The sequence below is a fragment of the Magallana gigas genome, chromosome 6 (assembly GCF_963853765.1).
Source record: "Magallana gigas chromosome 6, xbMagGiga1.1, whole genome shotgun sequence".
Lineage (NCBI taxonomy): Eukaryota > Metazoa > Mollusca > Bivalvia > Ostreida > Ostreidae > Magallana > Magallana gigas.
In genome coordinates this window covers 33,306,194-33,327,515 of record NC_088858.1, presented here as the reverse complement: position 1 = coordinate 33,327,515, position 21,322 = coordinate 33,306,194, and the positions used below count along the sequence as shown (strand labels likewise).

At 33.9% G+C, this 21,322-nt stretch overlaps 2 protein-coding genes across 2 annotated transcripts in view; one reads left to right on the top strand and one right to left on the bottom strand.

Moving 5' to 3' along the window:
• The window catches only part of LOC105322953 (glutamate-gated chloride channel alpha), an 8,597-nt gene extending 6,852 nt beyond the window's left edge, over positions 1–1,745 (top strand). Inside the window, exon 8 of the mRNA XM_020065121.3 lies at positions 79–1,745. Within this exon, the coding sequence (XP_019920680.3) occupies positions 79–351 (273 nt within the window). The 3' untranslated portion in view covers positions 352–1,745. The remainder of the gene's footprint in view (positions 1–78) is intronic.
• LOC105322963 (solute carrier family 12 member 1) lies at positions 904–21,322 on the bottom strand. The gene is made up of 23 exons (XM_034468990.2): positions 20,307–21,322; positions 15,843–15,977; positions 14,380–14,551; positions 13,273–13,412; positions 12,618–12,731; positions 11,691–11,802; positions 11,233–11,360; positions 10,598–10,837; positions 7,959–8,066; positions 7,736–7,859; positions 7,201–7,458; positions 6,653–6,752; positions 5,803–5,914; positions 5,490–5,624; positions 4,823–4,929; positions 3,924–4,075; positions 3,530–3,605; positions 3,065–3,300; positions 2,796–2,910; positions 2,509–2,595; positions 1,908–2,019; positions 1,166–1,233; positions 904–1,045 (listed from the first exon to the last, which is right to left on the bottom strand). Exons 1-23 carry the CDS (start codon positions 20,904–20,906, stop codon positions 910–912), a joined length of 3,567 nt encoding a protein of 1,188 aa, XP_034324881.2. The 5' UTR covers positions 20,907–21,322; the 3' UTR covers positions 904–909.

The window sequence follows — 21,322 nt, the reverse complement described above, 5'->3', positions numbered from 1 at the left end:
AATGGTATCATGCAGTTTGACTTTTAGAATAATTATATCCTTTACATCTTCAAAATGTATATAAATTAATATTTTCAGGGTAACTCCTCGGAAACAAAAAATGTCTCAACCCATATAAAAGCAAAAAATTTACCAAGGAAGAAAATTCTGTCCAAAAGTAAAGTATCTCCTGAGCGATTCCATGTCGTTGAGATGGGATCTGATGCCAACGAAGTTCATCGGAACCCTAAAAACGTTAACATTACGCCAGAAACTATAGATAGGATATCATCTCTAATATATGCTGTGCTATTTTTGCTATTTAATGTTTATTACTGGTCGTTTTTCTTAACCGAAGCAGACAAGAAATAAGTTTGGATTGGCAACGTAATTTCGACAAGATACAAATGAAAACAAACACAAATTTAAAGCTTCTAAATGTAATATTTTTGATTTTTTGTATTTTAATTCTATATTTGGCACATGTGCAAAGTGAAGCGTATATGATAAATGTTTACGTACAGAAGTAAAAATACAACAGCAACCACCAATATTATTACATGAATATCTAGTAAATTGGTCATAAATTACATCATTCAACATATTACAGTAATTACAACCATTAATAAGCAGCACAATTGGCATGGATATATGTTTTCTTTCTTTGTGTATCTGTACATACACCTTTAACGGATAGAATTACATATGTAATATATAACTGAGCCATTTTTGCCTGCTGTTCGATCCATATAAAATTACAAACTGATATGTACAGGTATATTTTTGGATAAAAACCTTCAAAAACTATTTGAACATATATACATATCAAAATTCTCAATCTTACATGTACGTGTGACGGTACGCAAGTCAAAGATTCATAGTTCTAGTTCACCAATATGTAATTGAAGCACATCGTCGATATTATCTAACTTAAGAGTAATAGGTAAGCACATTTTCTTGATTTCCTCTCAGGAACAGTAATGGTGGCATTCCACTTGATATCATTTCTAACCACGCCATGAATAGCGCTGCTGGACACGCTTCTCGCTTTGGTACCGGAAGTGTTCTAAAGTGAAAGTAGAAAAAAATGATATTTATTTCGACTTCAAATTCTTCTAGTTTACAACTGAGAGGATAATACGTAGTTAACAGTTGGTTGCACTTCTAAAGAGCAGAGAGTACTTACAAGACAATGAGTGACGCATCCGGAGAATGAATCAAAAGTTGTTCCTTTAGCTTGATGTTTCTGTAAATCTGTCAAATAGAGACGGAAAATACAGGTCATGTAAAAAGACCCATTGCCAATTGAACATTGACTGTTTTAATTGAAAAATTCCCAAAATTAGAACCATGTCGTATTTTTTTAATGAAAATTACATATTATAAAAAGATGGCATGCTGATTTTTTATCTATGCTCAGTACGTGAGATATCCTTATCAAAACATCTGAGTCTGTTTAACTGTATAACAATTTTGTTTTTGTTATCTTGTGTTGTCATATTAGTTAAACTCTTTTTCAAATACCTTAATGGAATTTGGTTTTGTTTAATATCTACAATTCAGGTAGAATACATAGAGTACCAATAAGAGACTTTAATAATAAAATGAAAACATCTCAATAACATTCAAAGAGTAACAACATTCTGAAAGAGGATATGAGATTTTTAAGAAATTTACAAGTAAAGCAAAAATTTCAAATCAGTTTTTGAGAAAGAAATGAGATGATAAAATTGTTTTAAAAAAGTATGCATTTAAGTAAAACCTTTTTTTTAAAAAAAACAACAACAATCAAATGATAGTCAGGGATCTTCGAGGAGGACTTTTCATACATTAAGTAAGCTGTTCTTTGGGAAATTCCCTTTGAATAGCGCTTTATGTTTCGAACAACACCCTCATTTAAGATTTCATGAAAGGATGATCCCCATTACCTTCTGTTTGTTTGCGAGGAGATCTGCATCTGAGATCTTCCAGGGATAATCATCCGGGGACTCGTGGGGTCTCAGACGGTGCTGGTGTATCAGACTCTCGAAATCTTTGTACCTGTTGAATATTGAGGGACGTTTTTGTTGAAATCATGCCCAAAAAGCAAACAAGAATACCGAATACAGGGAAATATTCGCCACCACTTTATTTTTGCCCCTTTGGCCTCGTTGTCAGCAGGCGAATTTAAGACTGACCGAATTCTAATGTCTCAAATAATCTCTCTAAAACAAGCCCTAATAGTTTGGGCGAATTCAAAACGGGGCGAAACCATTTGCACGTGAAAAGGGCAAAATAACCCTGTATACAGTAGTTCAACTTTCAAATTGGTAATAAATTGATGCAAAGATGGGATATCTTTCATGCATGTATTTCGGTATAGGCTAGTTATTCTGGGAGGAGCAATTTATTAATTTATTCAAAAATCGGGAAAAAAGAAAAGAAAAAATATTTTATTCAGCAATAATTTTTTCTTTTGTAACCGTTCTTTGCTGAATTATAACGAATATTTGGCGTCCCATTCCCAATACTAGGCTAAGCATTGCTTACATTGTAAGGGTTGGCTTTTTCCACATGTCTGGAATAACAGTCAGCTGAGAGTATTCTATTCGGAACTTGGTGAGTAAAGATGACATTCTGCCGGAACAAAAACAAAGACACAGGGTTAATATTGTATTATATGTGTTATAATAACATGCATAAAACTAAAACGAAGTAGTGTGGTTCAAATTACATTGTATATGACATGCGTTACATCTAAACGAAGTAATTCAAACATGATGGTCCCTGCTTAGGGTATTGATTAGATTCTATCCTTGAATTTTTTGTGCCCTTACCTAACTTCATCCTGGTACTGGTTTCCTTTCTTTGTGCCGGCACAAAATATCCGTAATTTACAGTTCTTCCAAATTTTTCTCTTTGACAAAATGTAAGGTATCAAAAGCGTCAGACCTGTAGTTTAAAAATGCACAATTTACCATTTTGAAATTGTTTTTATACTAAATATCCAATACTTCAAAAGAAATATATTAAATTTAATGATATTTTAATGAATATGATGCTATCCATAAAAGCAAACGTTTGGAACATTAAGCACAATTTGTACCTCCATCATCGAAGAGCCACCAAACATCAATGGTGCCATATTGGACCTCCTGGAATCTGGAGGACAATGTCGCCGTGGACATTGAAGACAGCATGGTTCTGAGTTTTGGCCTGACCCCCTTCGTGTTGCCGTTGGGGGCGTCTGAGTCAAACGCTGGGTTTTCAGTCCCCTCTTCCACTGTATTTAAGCGTTTTAGTTTTATCGGTCCTACCGCGCCTTTGGAGGCTTCTCTAAAGCTGTATTGGAAAACGAACGAAATTTGACGAATGATTATTTAGGCAAACATTTGTCTTTTAATTAAATATTCAAAATATATCAATAATTTGCCAATACATGAACTGGTAATTTGTTAACCAAACAATTATTTTTTGACAACCCTTCTCCTTCTTATGAAAAATATATCTCATTATAACCCCGACGTGTACAGAAAAGTACCATTATGGGAGGAGAAACAACATTACATACTTGTATGATCCCCCGGATACTTTTCTCTCATCTGGATGAGAAGACCCATGCTGCTTTGTTTTATCACCATTTTCATCTTTAAAAGAAATTCTTTCGTAATTGCCTTAAAAAAACTCTGAATTATAGATAAATTATCAATTCGCTGTTGGAATAGTTTACCCTTCAAAGTGACATATTTGAATTCGATTATTGAAAATAACTGAAAAAATTGCAATTATTGATAGTCACTCCTATTGAAATTTTTTTTCGTCATAAAATTGAAGCATGCTGTCAGAAGAACAAAATGACAGTTTGTAAATATTTCGACCATTGAATGAATAATGTTTTGTTATAAAAGAGGAAGGGAAACTCTAATTGAAAAGAAAAAATGCCAAAGATGGACACCATCACCCACCTTCCTCCTCGTCCGAGTCATCATAATGTTCTTCTCTGTCGGAATCGTCGTCGTCATCATCATTTGTCTCGCTTTCGTCGGGAATCTTGTTAATATCCAGTCCTTCCGGAATTCTCAGAATACCCACCCCGTATTTCAAATCGAACGCATCTCTATAAAACGATTGCGAAATAAGTAGGTTTGTATGGAATAAAGTTACTTTAAAAAAAAGACGACGGAAAAAGTGCATTTACAACTTAAGAATGGATGCCAAAATCTGATTTTTTTTTCAATTCCTAAATGAATAATTAATTTTAAGAGGGCTCAATGGTCGTGGCCATTTTTAAACTGTATTGATCTCCTTTGATAGGAGAGCCCTATACAAGAATATAGTAAAATTACCAAATTTAAAATGTTAAATATACATGTGTACGTGTATTTTCTTTACCAAATAATAGTATATAGCTAAAGACAGCATATCTTTAATTTAAGGAAGATCTGATAGCAAATTTTTCGACCATCCACCCTCCTTAATAAGTGTCTTTTCATAAATAAGATAAGAAAAAAAAATATAAATCTGTTAGGGTAAATTCAACATTTTGGTTTTTATGTCCAATAAAAAGTAATATCAAGAGTCATCGCTCTTGCAACAAACTAAGGTTCTACATGGGATATACCAATTTATAGGATAAAGCAGAAGGTGGAAAGCACCCCCCCCCCAACCCAATATTGCTGCGTGTCTATGAAAAATATTTTGCCGTAGGAAAGTTATTTCAGACAATTTGTTTAATCTATTTCTTCTTTAATACAGTTGATAAGATTTTTTTATAACTACTGCAGTATATGTCTGAAGTATTAACATTATAACACAACTTTTCTTAAATTGTTCCCATTAATTTTACAGAATACCGGGTACTAACTCAATGATATTGAAATAGTCTTCTAAATCCTCGGGTTCGGACTTCCGCCAGTTCGACTTGTAACCCAAGAACAGTGTATTGGGTCGGAGTTTGCCGATACCAAGAGCCTGGAATTGAAAAAAAGGTAAAAAATAAAAAACTCTAATTCTAACACACTCAACAAAGAGGTAACTTTAACCCATGTACACTAACTATTTAATCGATGTTATACACGGAGTTTTCCTACATTACTTAAAAACAAATTAAGATTTCCATTTTTAAAAATATTTATTTTAATCTTAAAAATTAAAGAAATTACTTAACCCTCTTGATATGTATTATTGCATCTATAATTTTATGATGCATTGATTGATACAAAATTTTAGGCTCTAAAATGCCTTCTTTGCACCAGGAACAATTTTTTCCAGTGTCTCTTTCTTAATTGAAAAACCCAAGCATATGAAATAATAGAGCTTACATCAGAGTTTTGTGAAATCATTTTTCAGTTCTTGATAGGTCCATCAAATAGTGTGTTGAGCCACCTGAACAACGCCCTAAATGCGTTTTATTTTTCTGTTCTTAAATGTAAATACTACATGTACATGTAGCAGTGCGTTCAACTAAACTCCATTATGCGATTTTGCGTTAGCCCTTTATTAGATTCTGTAATTAATAAATGTATTAATACCTGGAGAAGCACTTGAGTTCCAATTCGAAGAGTTGGCGTAACTACTGCATTATAAAACGCCTTGATTTTTCGGCTCTCAAACCACTTGTATGCGCCGTGAGATCGTAGGTTCTTCACATGATCAGACATCTCACCCTAGAAACTCAAGAAAACCAACAATAAGCATCTAGTAGAATATGTCTGTCAGAAATAATTATTCACAATACATGCTATATCTAGGAAATATTGTGTATTCTAATTGATAATTATTTATTTCTTAATGAAATAAAGATATGATATATTCAGTGTCAGTAAATTTTGATTTTGTACTCACTGTGAACACGTGACCTGTTATGAGAAGGCTTTGTTTCTTTGTGATGCTGGAAGCAAAGTCTATCAGGGCAGGTCTGTTTCGTGGGTATCCGGACAAAACCAGGATTTGGGGTCTGAAGGGAATAAAACGAAAATTAAAATGATATTCACTAAGATTGTTTTATATTTGTTCTGTTAAATTGTATTTTGGGGGGAAAGGGTGTGGGTTTCGATTTGGTGACATGCTTAATCTCTTTTCCAAATTTGATCACAGACACAGTGCTTTTAATTGTAATGTTTCGTTGTGGCTATTTAGAAAGTTAAAGTCAATAATATGTCCCCTTTTCTCCCTTTCAATTAATATATACTGCAAACAAGTAAAGACCTGAAATTTAAAATTGTATTCCCAAATCCATACGAAAATCATCAATTACATCCGTGGGCCGTGCAAAATTTACAAAGATATACGAGCCATTTTTCAAATTTAATAAAATGCTTCATATTTTATCCATTTCTATTACATTTATAACATTGACACTTAATAAGAGTTTTAAACACATTTCAATCCGAAATAATCTCATGTTGTGTGTTCTATAGAAGACGTTCCCTTTTAATAAAATAAGAATTCAATTAAATAAAGATTTAAAATTTCTCAGGCTCCAGTGATGTCAAATGAAGATTTTTACTTTTCAATTTTAATCTCTGGCTTCATGTGGTGTTAATTATAATAGACTTAAAGATGTTTGCAAATATTTGTTGAAAATCAGCTCAATGTTGTATAAAACTTTATCTTTATTGCATTTTGTTTTCGAATGAAGTTTTGAATTACTCAGATCATGGTACTTAAAAAGAAAAAAATATTAATTTTTTACCTGAAATTCTTCACGTGCTCCTCTATCTTAACAAGACGCAGGGTGCGTTGGAGTGCCTCCTTATAGACGTGGGCTTGTGTTGACGATCCCCAATTCACGTCTACCAAAAAAAAAATTGGACCAAACTCAATGCTTTAAGTACACAAACTATTATTTTACAAAATGTGGATATGTTTAATTTTCCACATGAAAACATGAACATGCAGATTTAGGGAAGCATTTGTATCCCTGTACCTCTTTCAATATCATTTGAATTTCTTATTTTGTAACGATAATGGTAATGCTTATAAGAGTTATCCCTTTTTTCAAAATAACGATGTGCCTTGATAAAAAAAAAAACAATTACCATATTCTTTCCCTTATTTTCTTTATGTTTTTTTATCTATTTCAATATACAGCCTCATTTACTTTTGATTTCTGAATGAGTGCGTGAGTGAAAGTGGTATGGAAAGAGAGTGATTAAAAATGTTTAATAAATTGACATAATGTTAATTGAAATTTTTGTATGTTTAAATTTGAAAAATGTAAACAAAAAACAAATAAATTACCAGGTTTTTTGGTTCGGACGTAAAGATAGAGAGATCCCACGACAACAAACGTTATGAGGGCCGCCCACCAGTTTATCAAAAACATGACTGCGATACACAGAAGAGCTCCAACAAAACTGATCCACATATTGTAATACTTAAAACTGGGTCTGAATCCTGGGGAGTCCGCGAGTGAAGCGTCAAAACAGGAATAGTTGATGAGAGCATAGGCCATCAAGAAGAAATTGGAAATAATTGGTGCAATCAAATCCAATTCGCCTGTAGTTAAAGACACATACATTTTTTTTATTTTAAAAAATACAACTGTATGGAAGAATATAAAAATCCAATTTCTGAATTCAAATTTATTTTTTTCCGTAAGAAATTATTTTTTTCAACGAGAGAACTCCCCTCTCCCATTGATAAAAACGTAAAATCATTATAGCACTACGTAAAACTTCCAACTATATAGAAACAGAAAAAAAATCCTGTATGAGTTATCTCTCTTTTTGTTGGTTCAGAGTACCTGAATTTTTCGATTTTGAAATCAACTCACCAATACACACCATAGCCACACAGATAAAGAAGGTCAGAATATACCCCCGTCTTGGTTCATCGCCTTTACCATATCCCTTGGCGAAGAATTTCAGAAAAGGGAAGAGCTTGTCTTTACCGAGAGCCTGAATTTAAAAACATAGACGTTTGGGATTTTGGCGGAAATTGTTGTATTTTTATGCAATATAGATTCCAGCAGCAGAAAAAGAAGACAATGAAGATACCTGGAAAACTTTTGGAGCCCCGACCATGCTGGCAAGAGCTGAGGACAGCGTTGCCGAGAAAATACCCGCCAAAATAAGAGGTTCGAATGCTGAGGCGATTCCAATAGCCTACAAATGAAAGCTTAGAGTTCACGTTCACATCTGGTTATCAATAGGAAACAAGAAATCATATTGACGCAAGCGTCAAAAGGGCCGCAAAAAATATAATTGTTGTATGAATCATTGGTTGTTAACATAAACACACACCACAAAGAAAAAAAGAGAGTTGCTTGTACTAATTTTAATGGTAAATTTTAATATACTTTCAGCAATTTGTTTTGAAGTTTAACATTTTACTATCATCATAAAGAATCGAGTTACTGTAAGCATATCTAACGGTATTTTTATGATCATTGCCAGAGTATATATGAACTGATGCATCTTCGCTAGCCAAGGGTTTACAATCCGCTTCTTTCCTTTACAACGTTGTAGAGGAGAGAAGCGGATCGTAAACCCTTGGCCAGCGAAGATGGAACTGATGAAGTAATGGAGAACACATTGATTTGTACATTACTCTAATACATGTACAAAGTTCAATTCATCATTTTTCTCTTGGAGATTATGTATTGCAAACCATTTTGGTTTTTTTGTTGTTGCATCGTATTGAATAAAAACTTAATGTATTAGTTTAATATGATTTCAAGGGACCACGTGATAAAAAAGAAATGGATTAGTTCAAATTTTTCAGTCAATTCAAATTATTTTTTGTATGCACACACCGCGGCAGTTATGAGAGTGTATACTTCAAAAAATCATGCTTCTTGCCTTGTCTGCAAATGTGAATTATACCTTAAAATTCCGATCTTATCCTAAGGGTAAGTTAACATTAATGGAAGAGCCACAGTAACAGCCACAAGCGTGAACTTTGATTTTCGCTTGTGACGTTGCAGTTTACAGCGTTCAACGTTTGTGACGTCATAATAAAACTCGTCAATTTGACCTTTGACTACTTGTTGCATTTAGAGGCATTTAAACATCACGGAATTTAATGGAAAAACACAGTAGAATGTAAATATATAAAATTTAATGACATTTTAGGTCGTTAGTATTTCAGGTTTTTAGTATGTCCCGCATACCGATCCCGATGCATTGTTTTGAAAAGAATGAAGAACGCAGCATTGTTAAGGCGTCCCGATGCTAAAATACGGCTGGAAAACGATATTATTTGATTCATGGCAAAAATAATTTTACCGGGAGTATTTCTTTAAATCTATGTTACATTTATTGACATCGATGTTAAACATTATATTTGATGCATTTTTGTGACGTCATATGTACTTCGTAATCACGTGACAGGCTAATCCTAATATTGCAAATGATCTAGTTAAAACGCATCGGCGCAGGTGATTAATGACACTAAATCATACATATTTTTAAGAAAAATTCTTTGTTAAGTCATAAACTTTGAAGTTCTTACTTGGGAAAGAAATAGATATTTCGTTTATAGAAGATATTGTTGAAACATTCCACAAAATCATCAAAATAATGCACATTTTTACTAATCAAAAGCGATTTACAAAAAATTGGGGTAAATCCGTAGGTTTCCGCAGCACGATTCACATTGGTACTTATATTCTCTACCAATTTTACGTAAAATATTCTAAAATTGTGTTGATCTTTCACCTGCGCCAAGCTGGTTTTTCATGCATTAAAATTTCTTCATTCAGTTGTTTACACGTAGCAGGGAGAGTCTCCAAACCACTAGTTTATAAATAGTCTTTTACTTAAAACGAAGCTTTAAAACTGCCGATTATTTGATACTGGTTTTTAATATGAATGATTTCTGTACGTCTAGAATTAACTGCAGCATCTATATAAAGGAAACATGCGGTATTATACTGGTTTGATATAATTCACTTTTAACGTTAAGATACATTCCCTGAGAACTATCGACAGGAATGCAGATCGTGACGTCAAAGTTAATTATGACGTCATATCGTATGCAGTACAGACAAGTGACTTTCTACATATCGCATGCCCGCGAACTCCGAAATTTTCCGAATAGATTATAGTCTCGATAAAAACGCGCCAAACACGACAATTCACTAAGTATGACCTATTTTTCATTTACGAGTAAAACAAAAAATGTGTGATATTTTTTAAAAGGCATAACACATATTTCTACATGCAAATTTACTTTTAATTCATAAAAAATAAGCATAATATTAATTCTATGAAACAAGAACTATCCCGCAGAAACGCAGTAACAATATCTAAATAAATGTATATCAAATAACGGACCGCCTTCCGGCGGCCCGAAATTACAGTGAAACGTAAACGGAACACTACTGAATTTTCAAATCCAAAAAATACGTGCTGTTAATTGTATGGCCTCAAACTAAGCCCTTGTTAACTTTAGTAGGATTTGATTAGGTTAGAACGTTCAATCCTCATAGGAATTATTTGAAAGATCTTCTAAATTGATTTATCCCAAGTTGATCGCAATGCTCGATGAGTGATAGTGGCCTAGCATTAACACTATTTTGTGAACCAATTTCAATAAGGAAATTATTTTACAAGCCCCTTGGGGACAAGTTTGGGCTGAAAAATATGCACACCAATACTATACTGTAGTATATGGTACTTAAACTCTATCGTACCCCCTTGTCAGGCAACAGTCCCCCTTTACACGTCATGTTGAATCTCTGACAGTCCTGTATGAGTTCCAGTGTTGGCTGCAGGGTTGTATTCGTGGATGGATCAAAGAGAAAATCCAGGACTTGGGCCCCCACAGCCTCTCGGACCACGCCTGCGCCGCTGGTCCATGCTATGGCGAGGTACACTATCGTTGTGATAATGATGGCCAGGATTGTCCCCTTCGGTATGGCCATTTGTGGATCCTGTATTTAATAATGTCTTAAAATTTGGGTATTTGTCTATACGTGTATTTTGATAAAGAGCTCTCCTTTTAAAGGAGAATAATACAGTCTAAAAATGGACACATTTTTAAACAGCTCTTTTTTAAAGGAGAACAATACAGTCTAAAAATGGCAACTGCAATCGAGTATGTACTTGGGGGAGACAAATTTAAGAATAGGTCGTTGGTGCAAAGCGTCCGAAGTAAAGAACTTTAATCAGGTAGCAGTGTCCAATAGAATTAATTTTGTCATGAATAGTGGATACAAATTTATAAATTTTATAAGAATTCTTAATGTTTAATTTATGGAAAATATCAACAATTGCTTGCAATTTCAATGCTGATATGAAAGTCATTGCTAAAGTAAAAACTATATACCTTAAGATCGCCAGAAATATTGGCCCCAGCTAAAATACCGGTGGCTGCAGGGAAAAATATGGCAAAGACGGAAAAGAATGACTCCCCTTGTCTAAAATCCGGACCAAAGTTGGTAACGAAGACATCGGCTGTATCAAATGCATAAACGCATACAGTATTGCTTTGTTATCATATAAAACTTAAAGACCGTGACTTTATAATTATATTTAACTCTCACTGACACAAACAAATTAATAGATCTAGAAATTATATATGTTGCTGACAAGCATTATTAATTATGTGTTCGATTTACGTATTCGATAAATAATCTAGAAGTTCACTCTCATTAAGTCTCCGTCGCGAATATTGATTGATGCATACCACATCCTCAACCATGAATTTTAGAATATAGAACGTTCATTAATTCAATTACGAGTATAGTGACCCTATTGTTGAAATAGATGGGCACAGTTTCCTACCATTATATCCCACAATTCCTTTCCACTGTTTTTCGGCTGATGCTGGTATGAAGGTTCCAACAAAATAATTTATGATGGCGATCGTCAATATCACAAGCAATCCAATCTGCGCCTGAATGAATATCGAGATTCAACAATTTAATAGAAAAAATTTTATTACCAAAAAACTTAAAGTACATGTACGTACACTATATAATAGACAAGTACTATTTCATTTCATGTCTGCTGTCTGCACTCTGCAGTATTAGACATTTAAAAACACAAAAACTTGTCTGTAATGTTGAAGGCGTACGCTAATTGCATCCTACATGATACAATTTTTTTTTATCAAATTATGATTTAGAACTAATTAATGAAGCGGTATTCCAGGAAACTCAGTCCCTCAAAAGACATAAAATATCTATTGCAGTACTTAATGGGTTCATCATTTTCTTTTTACTACTGTCAAGGATATTAAAACATACTAAATGCTGTTTTCAAAAGAAATCGCGTTGAGAAAAACAATATGACAATAACAGTACGTCTGCCTCGTTTTCTAAAAATGCTGAAACATTGTTTACAAGTTGAAATAAACAAACCAGTGATAGGATATATTACATGGATTGTTTTTATTAATATTGCGCTTTGGAGAATAAGAGGTGATGATGATGACTTTGGTATGGATGAAGGCGATGAGTGTGATTACATATATAATGAGTATCAAAATGAAAAAGTTCATCATTGGGAAAAAATATTGATAACGATGGTAATTTTAATGAGATGAGGATGATGTCAATGATGATGATGATGATGATGGTGGTGGTGATAGACGTTGTTATGATGAAAATGATGATGTGTTATTCGATGATGATTATTCTGGTGATGAGAATGAATAGTACTGCGATAAAAAATGAGAATAATAAATGTAAACAAAACAGCCCATCCCACCTTGGCCTCCCAGTCCATGCCGATGATGACAACAGCGATCAGAAGAACGCTGGTGGCGGTCCCAATGATGCGTACGTCGTTCAGAGCGTGCCCAGTGATCACTGCCCCGTGCTCCTGTACAAATAGAGGTAGATATCTAAGTAATAAGGAATCATTCTTTCGGTATTATGAGGTTATAATTTCGGTCGGGGCGTGATTAAATCCAATAAAGCCAGAAGGGCTTTATGATAGATTTGATCACGCCCCGACCGAAATTATCGTCTCATAATATTTAAAGAATGATTCCTTATTACTTATATTTAAATAATGTTATGCCATTGTACGATCAAATATTTAAATATAAATAAGCAAACCCCGCTGGCGCCTCAATTATACGTCATTTGAAGTTATGGGTTTTATAGTACAAAACCGATACGTAGTGTTATCAAAGGCAAAGACACTGGAAAATGTAAATATAACAGTGTTACCTACACGCTTATGTATAGATGAGAGTTCCATATCATGTTCAACCATATACGAAAATTATATTAAATCTAGAGCAAAAAAATTTAAAGGGTTTTATTTTTCTTAGACATTTTAACGTGCAAAAATCCGTTACTGAAATACTAGTTATATAATTATATAATGCATGTATATTATAGTACACTATACTTACGAACATTAGAGCTTGAACAGTTTCTGCAAAACCGACAATGTACATAGCGGCTCCAATGGCATTAGCGAGAGAGAATACCACCCCTATAGAACCACCAAACTCCGGTCCCAGACTCCTGGATATCATGTAATAAGCACCACCTAGAGGAAAATGGACGAAAGACCATTGTATTACAACAACAAACTGTACCCATATTTCTTGAAATTGTAAGATCGGCCCTTTTGATTTGACAAACCTACGGTAAATATGGAAGTGTTTATAAATGAAATGAAAAAATGTGTTATTTTTCACTCATCTGCGTCAGTCAGAATTGGTAGAAAAGGATGATCTTAGGTATCTTTATATACAAAATGTATATAATACAAATATACTTCGTTGAATTATCTTAATTAATTAAAGTAATCAGCATGAAACTATTTCGATCTTTTTTTTCTTGTTATGTTTTAAAAATATTGTAGTAAAGTTTTGGTACAAGAAATATATACCTAACCACATAATCCTCTCAAGCTGTATAATTATAGTTCGTCACTAGTGAGGTAGTACATGGCTGTATACATGTACATGTATTTACATGGGTTCCAATCTAGTTATAAAGAAACTAATCAAAAGTCTAACGAAAACTGTTTTTGTCGTAATGTACTGTACCAAAGTCCCTATGGCTTAATACATACATGTATAGTTCATGTACTGTTCAATGCCATTACTCTTAATCATAGTAACCCGCGTAGAAATTTGAAGTCGTTTACCAATCAAATACATTGCCCGTAGAAATATTATTACTTTCAAGTATATAATTATAATGAATTTAAAAAAATACAAAATTTCTTCAGAAAAACATGTATTATAAACTATGCTTCCCTTATTAATCTTCCCTGTTGAATATATTTCGATAATAAAAACCAAATTAAAAAAAAAACTCACTTGCCTGTTGCTAGAAACGAGGGTTTTTTTTTGTTTTTTGTTTTTTTTTTCTTTTTGGGGGGGGGGGGGGGGGGGGGGGGGGTTGAGGGGTTTATTTTTGGAGCCGTACAATTTTCTCCTTGTGTCCAAACGAACATAGTCCCTTGGATTCAACCAATCAGGGACAAGATTGTAGGAGTGATTTACCTCCTTTGACTTCTCCGTTGGTACAGATAGCGGACATGGAGACGGTTGTTATGGTGGTAACGACAGAGGACAGCAGAATGATGACAGAGGTTAGGCCTATCCCAGCCTGCCCCGTAATCCACGTCAGGCGCAGGAACAACATCACCCCGAAGATGTTTAGCAAGCATCGTACCTGATTAAGCAATCATAAAATGAAACAGAACAATTGTTTGATTTGCAAAATTGAAACGTTTTTAAAAGTTTTTTTCTTTTTTTTCCATTTAAGAGAATACTGAAGCATTCAGTCTTTGTAACAGTTAAGAACCATTTTAACAAGAGCTTGGACTTTGGGTAGTTTTGTAAAACAGCATTTTGACGAAAGCCTGTTTATTTCATTGCTTGCTTCTCATTGAGCTAAGACCTACGCAATCGGTGTATTTTGCTTGAAGCAATCATCATTTTTATGCATTTTAACGCAAGAAATAGATAGTTACGTCCTAATAAAAAGTCCAAGGTCTTTTTGAAATGTTTCTGAAAAACAAATAACTATTACATGTGTTACATTAAAAGTTTAAAATCAAAGATTTCAAAACTTAACTGTAACAATTTACGGAATTGTGTCTATTTTCAATTAGCAAACAATAGAAAGCCGAGTGGCGTCCTAACGAACAATAATTACCTAAATTAATCAGTCACATGACATGTCTGCGTGAAACAGGTAGCTAATTATGACACGCCAAATCCACAAGAATGAGCTAAATAAATATAGTTTCAATGTCTAAAACTAGGTTTATTGGTTGTAATCTGTTGTTTTATAGGGAATGTTAACTGTAGTTAAACGACGTTAATCTCTATTTTACATCTGTTAACAATAGTTAACGCGATCATCTACATGTACTGTGGAATCATTAAATTTCGTGGTGGCTCAATTTTCGTGGAATTCGTGTGCACCTCTCAACCACAAATTAACACCCTCCACGAATTGATAAGTTAGATATATAAAGTCATATTTACTGTTGTAGTTATAAAGGAATACACGAAATTACGTCCCCACGAACCTGTAGAATTTAAGCAACCCACGAAAATTGGCTCCCACGAAATTTAATGATTCCAGAGTACATGTATATCTCAGATTAGTGTAAACTAAAACGTAAAACTGCGAACAATATTTTGCGATGGCAAAACAAACGCAGATACTATAGTAGTTTATCAGATAAATATAGTTTCACAATATGTAAAACTAACAAGATTTTTTTAACAACTCTTAGTTATACATGTAGTTAATTAACAAATGTAAATTATAGTTTATAGATATGAATTTGTATTTATCAGCAAATGTATTGTAAGCGTTTATTTACAGACAAATAAACTGCTAAAAACTATAGTTAACAGTAGATGAACCAAGTATTATCAACTGTTACACTATGTTTAGCTCATTTTGGTGAATTAGGCGTGCCATATTTCACGCGTACAGTTTTACTTACCAGTACACCCAGTATCCATCCAAATTTGTTAGCTTCGCTGGGTTCCTTCTTCGGGATCGGGGGTGGGGCTTGTGTATCTTCTAGCTCGTCTTCGAACAGCTTGTTCGGGGTAAGGGGTGTGCGGGGCTCTGATTTCTGCACAGAAGAAAGTTTAATTTGGTTATTGTTTTAAACTTGATATTCAAACCAACTCATTCACACCTTTTTTTTCGATTTTGAAATTTCCTATTCTAATAATGTTTGTTAATTATTCATCAAAAAGTTAAACAAAGTTGTCATGTTGTAAATTTTGTATTTACTGCCACCCGGTAAATTCAAAATTTACAACATTACACTGCAATTCACTACACTCTGCTTAGTTAGAATAGAATTTACCAGGTGGCAGTAAATACAAAATTTACAACTTGACAATTTGTCATGTTGTAAACCCGGTAAATTCAAAATTTACAACATGACAGTAGGCTTAAAGCTTGGTTATGTAAATGTCAACAATACAGTGTGTCGATGTATCTATTTCGTAAATGTCCGATATTATATGTAATGTCAACCCGTGCACGCACGAGTCAAAAGTCTAGTAAGTATAATGCAGATTTGATTACCAGTCTAATCCGTAAAGGCTTATCGTTTATATCAATTTAATATATAAATCTTTAAATATGATACACAAAATTAATGTATATTTATTGTATATATGAATAAAAATGTAGGTATTAGTTTTATATATTTATCTTTTACTCAGTATGATCTTCACAGGTTTCATGTTGTGGGGATTACTTCGCTTATTGTTTTTCAAAGTATTATCTGCAAAACTAAAGTACAGTGTAATTTTAAAAAGATGGAAATGTATGCTTTATTTTTTTGCCTGATATACAAAAGTGCGTAATTTCTTGTAAACGCGTTTTGTATCAGTATGTAAAAATACAAACATACTTGAAAAAAAAACATTTAGAAATAAAAAAAAAAAAAAACCCAAACGCAAACTCTGTCCCTCAAACTATGTTCTTTTTTCCCCTATAAATCAAACTGGGGAAAAGTGAAACAGTTGGATACTTTTGTCATTGATTCATGGTATCTGACATGGAGTGACTCCATAATTCACGGGAACGCAGAGAGCAGATTGTCAAAATATTGTCTTGACGCGGGAAACCAGACACATTTCAAGGTATACTAATTCATGGCGTTCTAATTCATGATAGCATGACATCTACCTTACGAAGGTTGAAATAAATCAGAGAGAGAGAGAGAGACAGAGAGAAAGAGAGAGAAAGAGAGAGAGAGAGAGAGAGAGAGAGAGAGAGAGAGAGAGAGAGAGAGAGTGTCGGATATTTGTTTACTATAGTATTTTGGCATGTGCCACATACTGTATAGACCTGGTTAAGGAAAAGTATTCAAGCGTTTGTAACCCAGCGAGTAAAGTTAAACGTTGCAATTTGAAACGTCACTATTAATCAAATAGTAATTTTTTACGTTATCCTGTCATTATTTTTACTCGTACATGTTTACAATTTTTAGCATGATTTTCATTATTTACATGAACTAAAACTTTGATGAATGCAGTATGTACGTAAAAGACGAGAACACAGTTTAATGTAGTAACACAATGGTAAATTAAAGTATCTAAATATACATTATTATATGCTATAGTAAATATACATTATTAAACGCTATAGCTTGAATTAATGCCTTATTGATGCATCCACTTTTGCCAATTTATAACATGTAGATACAGTGGAGCCTCAGTTATCCGGACGCCTTCGTTCCCAAGTTCAATCGTCCGGATAGATGAAGCGTCCGGATATCTGAAATGTGTCTAATGTTGTCATGAATGATAATGATAGTGTTGATACTAGGGTTTTTTGCCTTTCATACCATATAGCAACACATGCTAGAGTTGTCTGTTGATATGAACGTTTTTAGGAGATAAAGAACTCTGTTTTTTTTTATTATTTTGTCATGAAATATTAACTGGATAATAATGATAACCGAATCTACCTAGCTAAATTCTTTGTGTCCAAGTGTGATATGTGTGTGATACACTGTTGTTCGCAAATTTCCAAATTTTGAAAGTGATTTGGGAAGTCAGTGTGTTAATACAAGCTACTCATGAGAGTCTGGCACGTAAAAAAGGTGTGAAACTTAATTGACAGGGGTAATCTTTTGTACTGAGTAGGGTATCATTAAATTTTACCGTCCGGTTAAATGAAGCAAGATTAGTAGCAAATCAGTGTTTTGTGGTAAAAACAGACCGTCCGGATCTGGAACACGAAATTCCGGATAAATGAGACAAAATAACGTAAAAAAAATATGTTCCCAAATAATGTCGTCCGTAAACTGAAGCGTCCGGTTATCTGGCGTCCGGATATCTGAGGCCCCACTGTATATAGTAACGACTTAAACTATAGATTTCCAAATTTCCATGATTTTTGTTAAATCGGCGCATTATTACAAGCCCAAACGAAAAAAAACTCTTCTGCAGATGGAGGTATTTTCTGACACTTGCTATGTAGCACCATTAATTAATTGCTATGTTACATTGTGCACACGTTACTTTTACAGAAGAGGTTGACCAAAAAACCACCATATTTCCCTGACAACTTACAATTTATGAAAAACACCCGCAGTGTTAAATATACAGAGAAATATAACGCAGTATATCATGACTTGTTTACAAGTCGCGAACTTCAAGCATATTTATGTTGTTCGGAGTTAACGTTCCCAAAGCATGTCACTCTGCTTTACAGGTGAACATAACAATGTGTCATCTGCAACCACAGACAGCTGACTCTGGACTTGGTTTGCGGTATAAACAAATGTTGGACTAAGATTTTTCACAATTACGTGAATGGAATTGCGGTTTCGTCGTTCGATTAATATTTATACCATTTTATGCATACCAAAACGTTCTTGCTTGATTTTCACAAGGTTGATCTCTTGGCCCAAATTTGCATTACGTAAGGGGCGAGACAGGTTTATATGCATTCTTGTTAAACATTCTTTTTTTTTAATCAAAAATTTTAGACAACGCGGTGTCCGTAGAATAATATTAAAACCATTTTCTCATAACAGCAACGTATACTAAGTAATCATTCACTACATTCTTATATCCTATCATTTTTTATTGCTGTAAATGGTCATAGTTTGTTAATTAATTGAAGAGTAAATTAATCACACACACTGTTTTATTTGCTTGTTAAAGAGCAGTGTTCGTTTTATCTACATATTCCAAATAAAATGTTTTCAGAACTATAACACATTTTCAGAATACATGAAGAAATGACTAAATGAAAAAATGTAAAAAAGTAATGATTCTCAAATATAACTGTCTATTTCTCCCTTATTTTTCCCTTCACTTTTTATTCTGATATTTAGGATTGAAATTATTTATTTGTTTAGAGGGACATGGTTCGAATGTTCATGTATTACAAAGTGCAACAATAATTTAAGTACTGCTTGAATGTCAAAAAAATACCTATAAAGAAAACTACGTATTTCGATGAAGATTTGCATTACATTTCTTTGACTAATTCAATGTGCTACACATAGATATATAGAAAGTGCTTGCAACAAATAAAAGGCTTTCTTTTATTAATGAATTCAAAAATTGTCCATGCACAAAGAAAATGTGTTATTCGTCTTATAAAATTAGACATTAATTCAGTTTTTATAAGATATGCAAGATGAGAAGTACACACATACATGATACAAGATTGATTGTCATATACATATATGCGTTTTCTGTTATGTGTTGATGCATTGTTTTTGTGCAATATATGGCAGATGCAATTGGTTTATCTAGAATTTTTATAAAAAATGTTTTTTCCTAATGAAAATTTTTAATTTTTTTTTATATATATACAAAAAGATGGTTGCTTTTACAGGTAAACACAATGTACTCTACCTGGTAGGTAAACGAATGGAATAGCAAACGGGGTAAAATTAATACTTTGTAGAATCGTATTAGTACAGTTTTTAATCAAGTATGCAAATACTTACTGTGTAGCATGTGTAAAATTGCTATTTTTGTCAAGGGCATATTATTCAGCAAGGCGGCTATACGTATTAAATGGGTTTTTTTTCTCCAAAGTTTGCAGCATTTAAATCGATTAATCACATTTTCAACCAATGTCGACAAATAGCCGTTTGCAAACCGTAAGAGTCTTAAAGAGAAACAAAAAGAAAGAACTTCCAAATTCTAAGAAACTAGGAACGTAATCGTATGTTTAGACTTCAAGTTCCATACAAGACAAAACCGGTTTTAACGTCAATTATATATTTTACATATTACTTTCCCTTAAGACTGGGCATTTATTCTTTCGGTAATGGCTGTGACGCCAGACAGCCAAAATGAATGTTTAAACCTTTTTGTCCCGGTGTGGCTTTATATTAAATTCATTAAATACTTCTAACTATTATCAAAAATACGTAACTTAAATGCAATTCAGAAAAGAAGAAATTCTGACCTACCCTTTCATCGTCACGAAGCTCGTCCAACGTCGGTCTCTGACGTAACTCCCCGACCACTTCATAGAGATCACGTCGGTAATGATCCGCATGGGGAAGGGTTTCGAACGTATCTTGGTCATCAAAGTCCGACCCTATTGAGATCACTGAATACTTCTTTGCTACTCCCGGTAAATTAAGCGGTTCGATGGAAACCTTCCGACTGGGTATAACAAGGGGTGGGGGAATGTTCACGCCAGAAAACTTTCTGGTAGGTGCTAAAATATCCGAATATTTCCTCTGATTCACAAGCAGGAACGGGTCACAAGAAAGCTTTCGCTGCTGCTGTTGGGTCAGCTGATTGGAGAACATGGACGTCTTCCGGCTCCGGTCGTGCCGGGAGGAAGTGGTCGACCCGTCCTCCGAGATGTTGTCCAGCGACGATAGTCCAGCATACGACACCCTCTTTTCCTTTATTGGGAACACGACCAGTTTACGTGTCGGTCCTCTTTCTTCCTCTCCTTCAGGCGGGGTGATTTCTATCCTCACATCTTCGCAGGAGTCACCATCCATCGAAGAGGCGTCCCTGTCTGCAGTCTCTTCCTTTGCGATGTTTTCGCTCATCGTTCCTTCTGGTACTTCTAGTTTTCTTTAGAGAAAAGTTTTGCAAACACTTCTTACAGAAGCATATCTAAAGTTTCAGTGCACTTAACAGATCCAGACCCTTCAGCAACAATTATAAACAAACAGAACCTACAGGTGACAAACGACCGAATTAATAGTGACAATTATACAGCGTCATCCCTTTATATAAAAGACAGTCCACTCGCTCCCTCGTGCGTAACCAAAATTCTAAAATTATACGCCAAGACTAATTAGAACGAGTCGGACTATTAATTATACGGAGTATTAATTCATTTTGGGGTTCATCTCTCCCGCTGACGTCCAAAACCTTTCTAAAATTTGTCAATGAAAAGTTATTGCAATGTTTAGAAAAAGGCTAAAAAGATCGTCCTGGCGATATTAACATGGCGATGCTT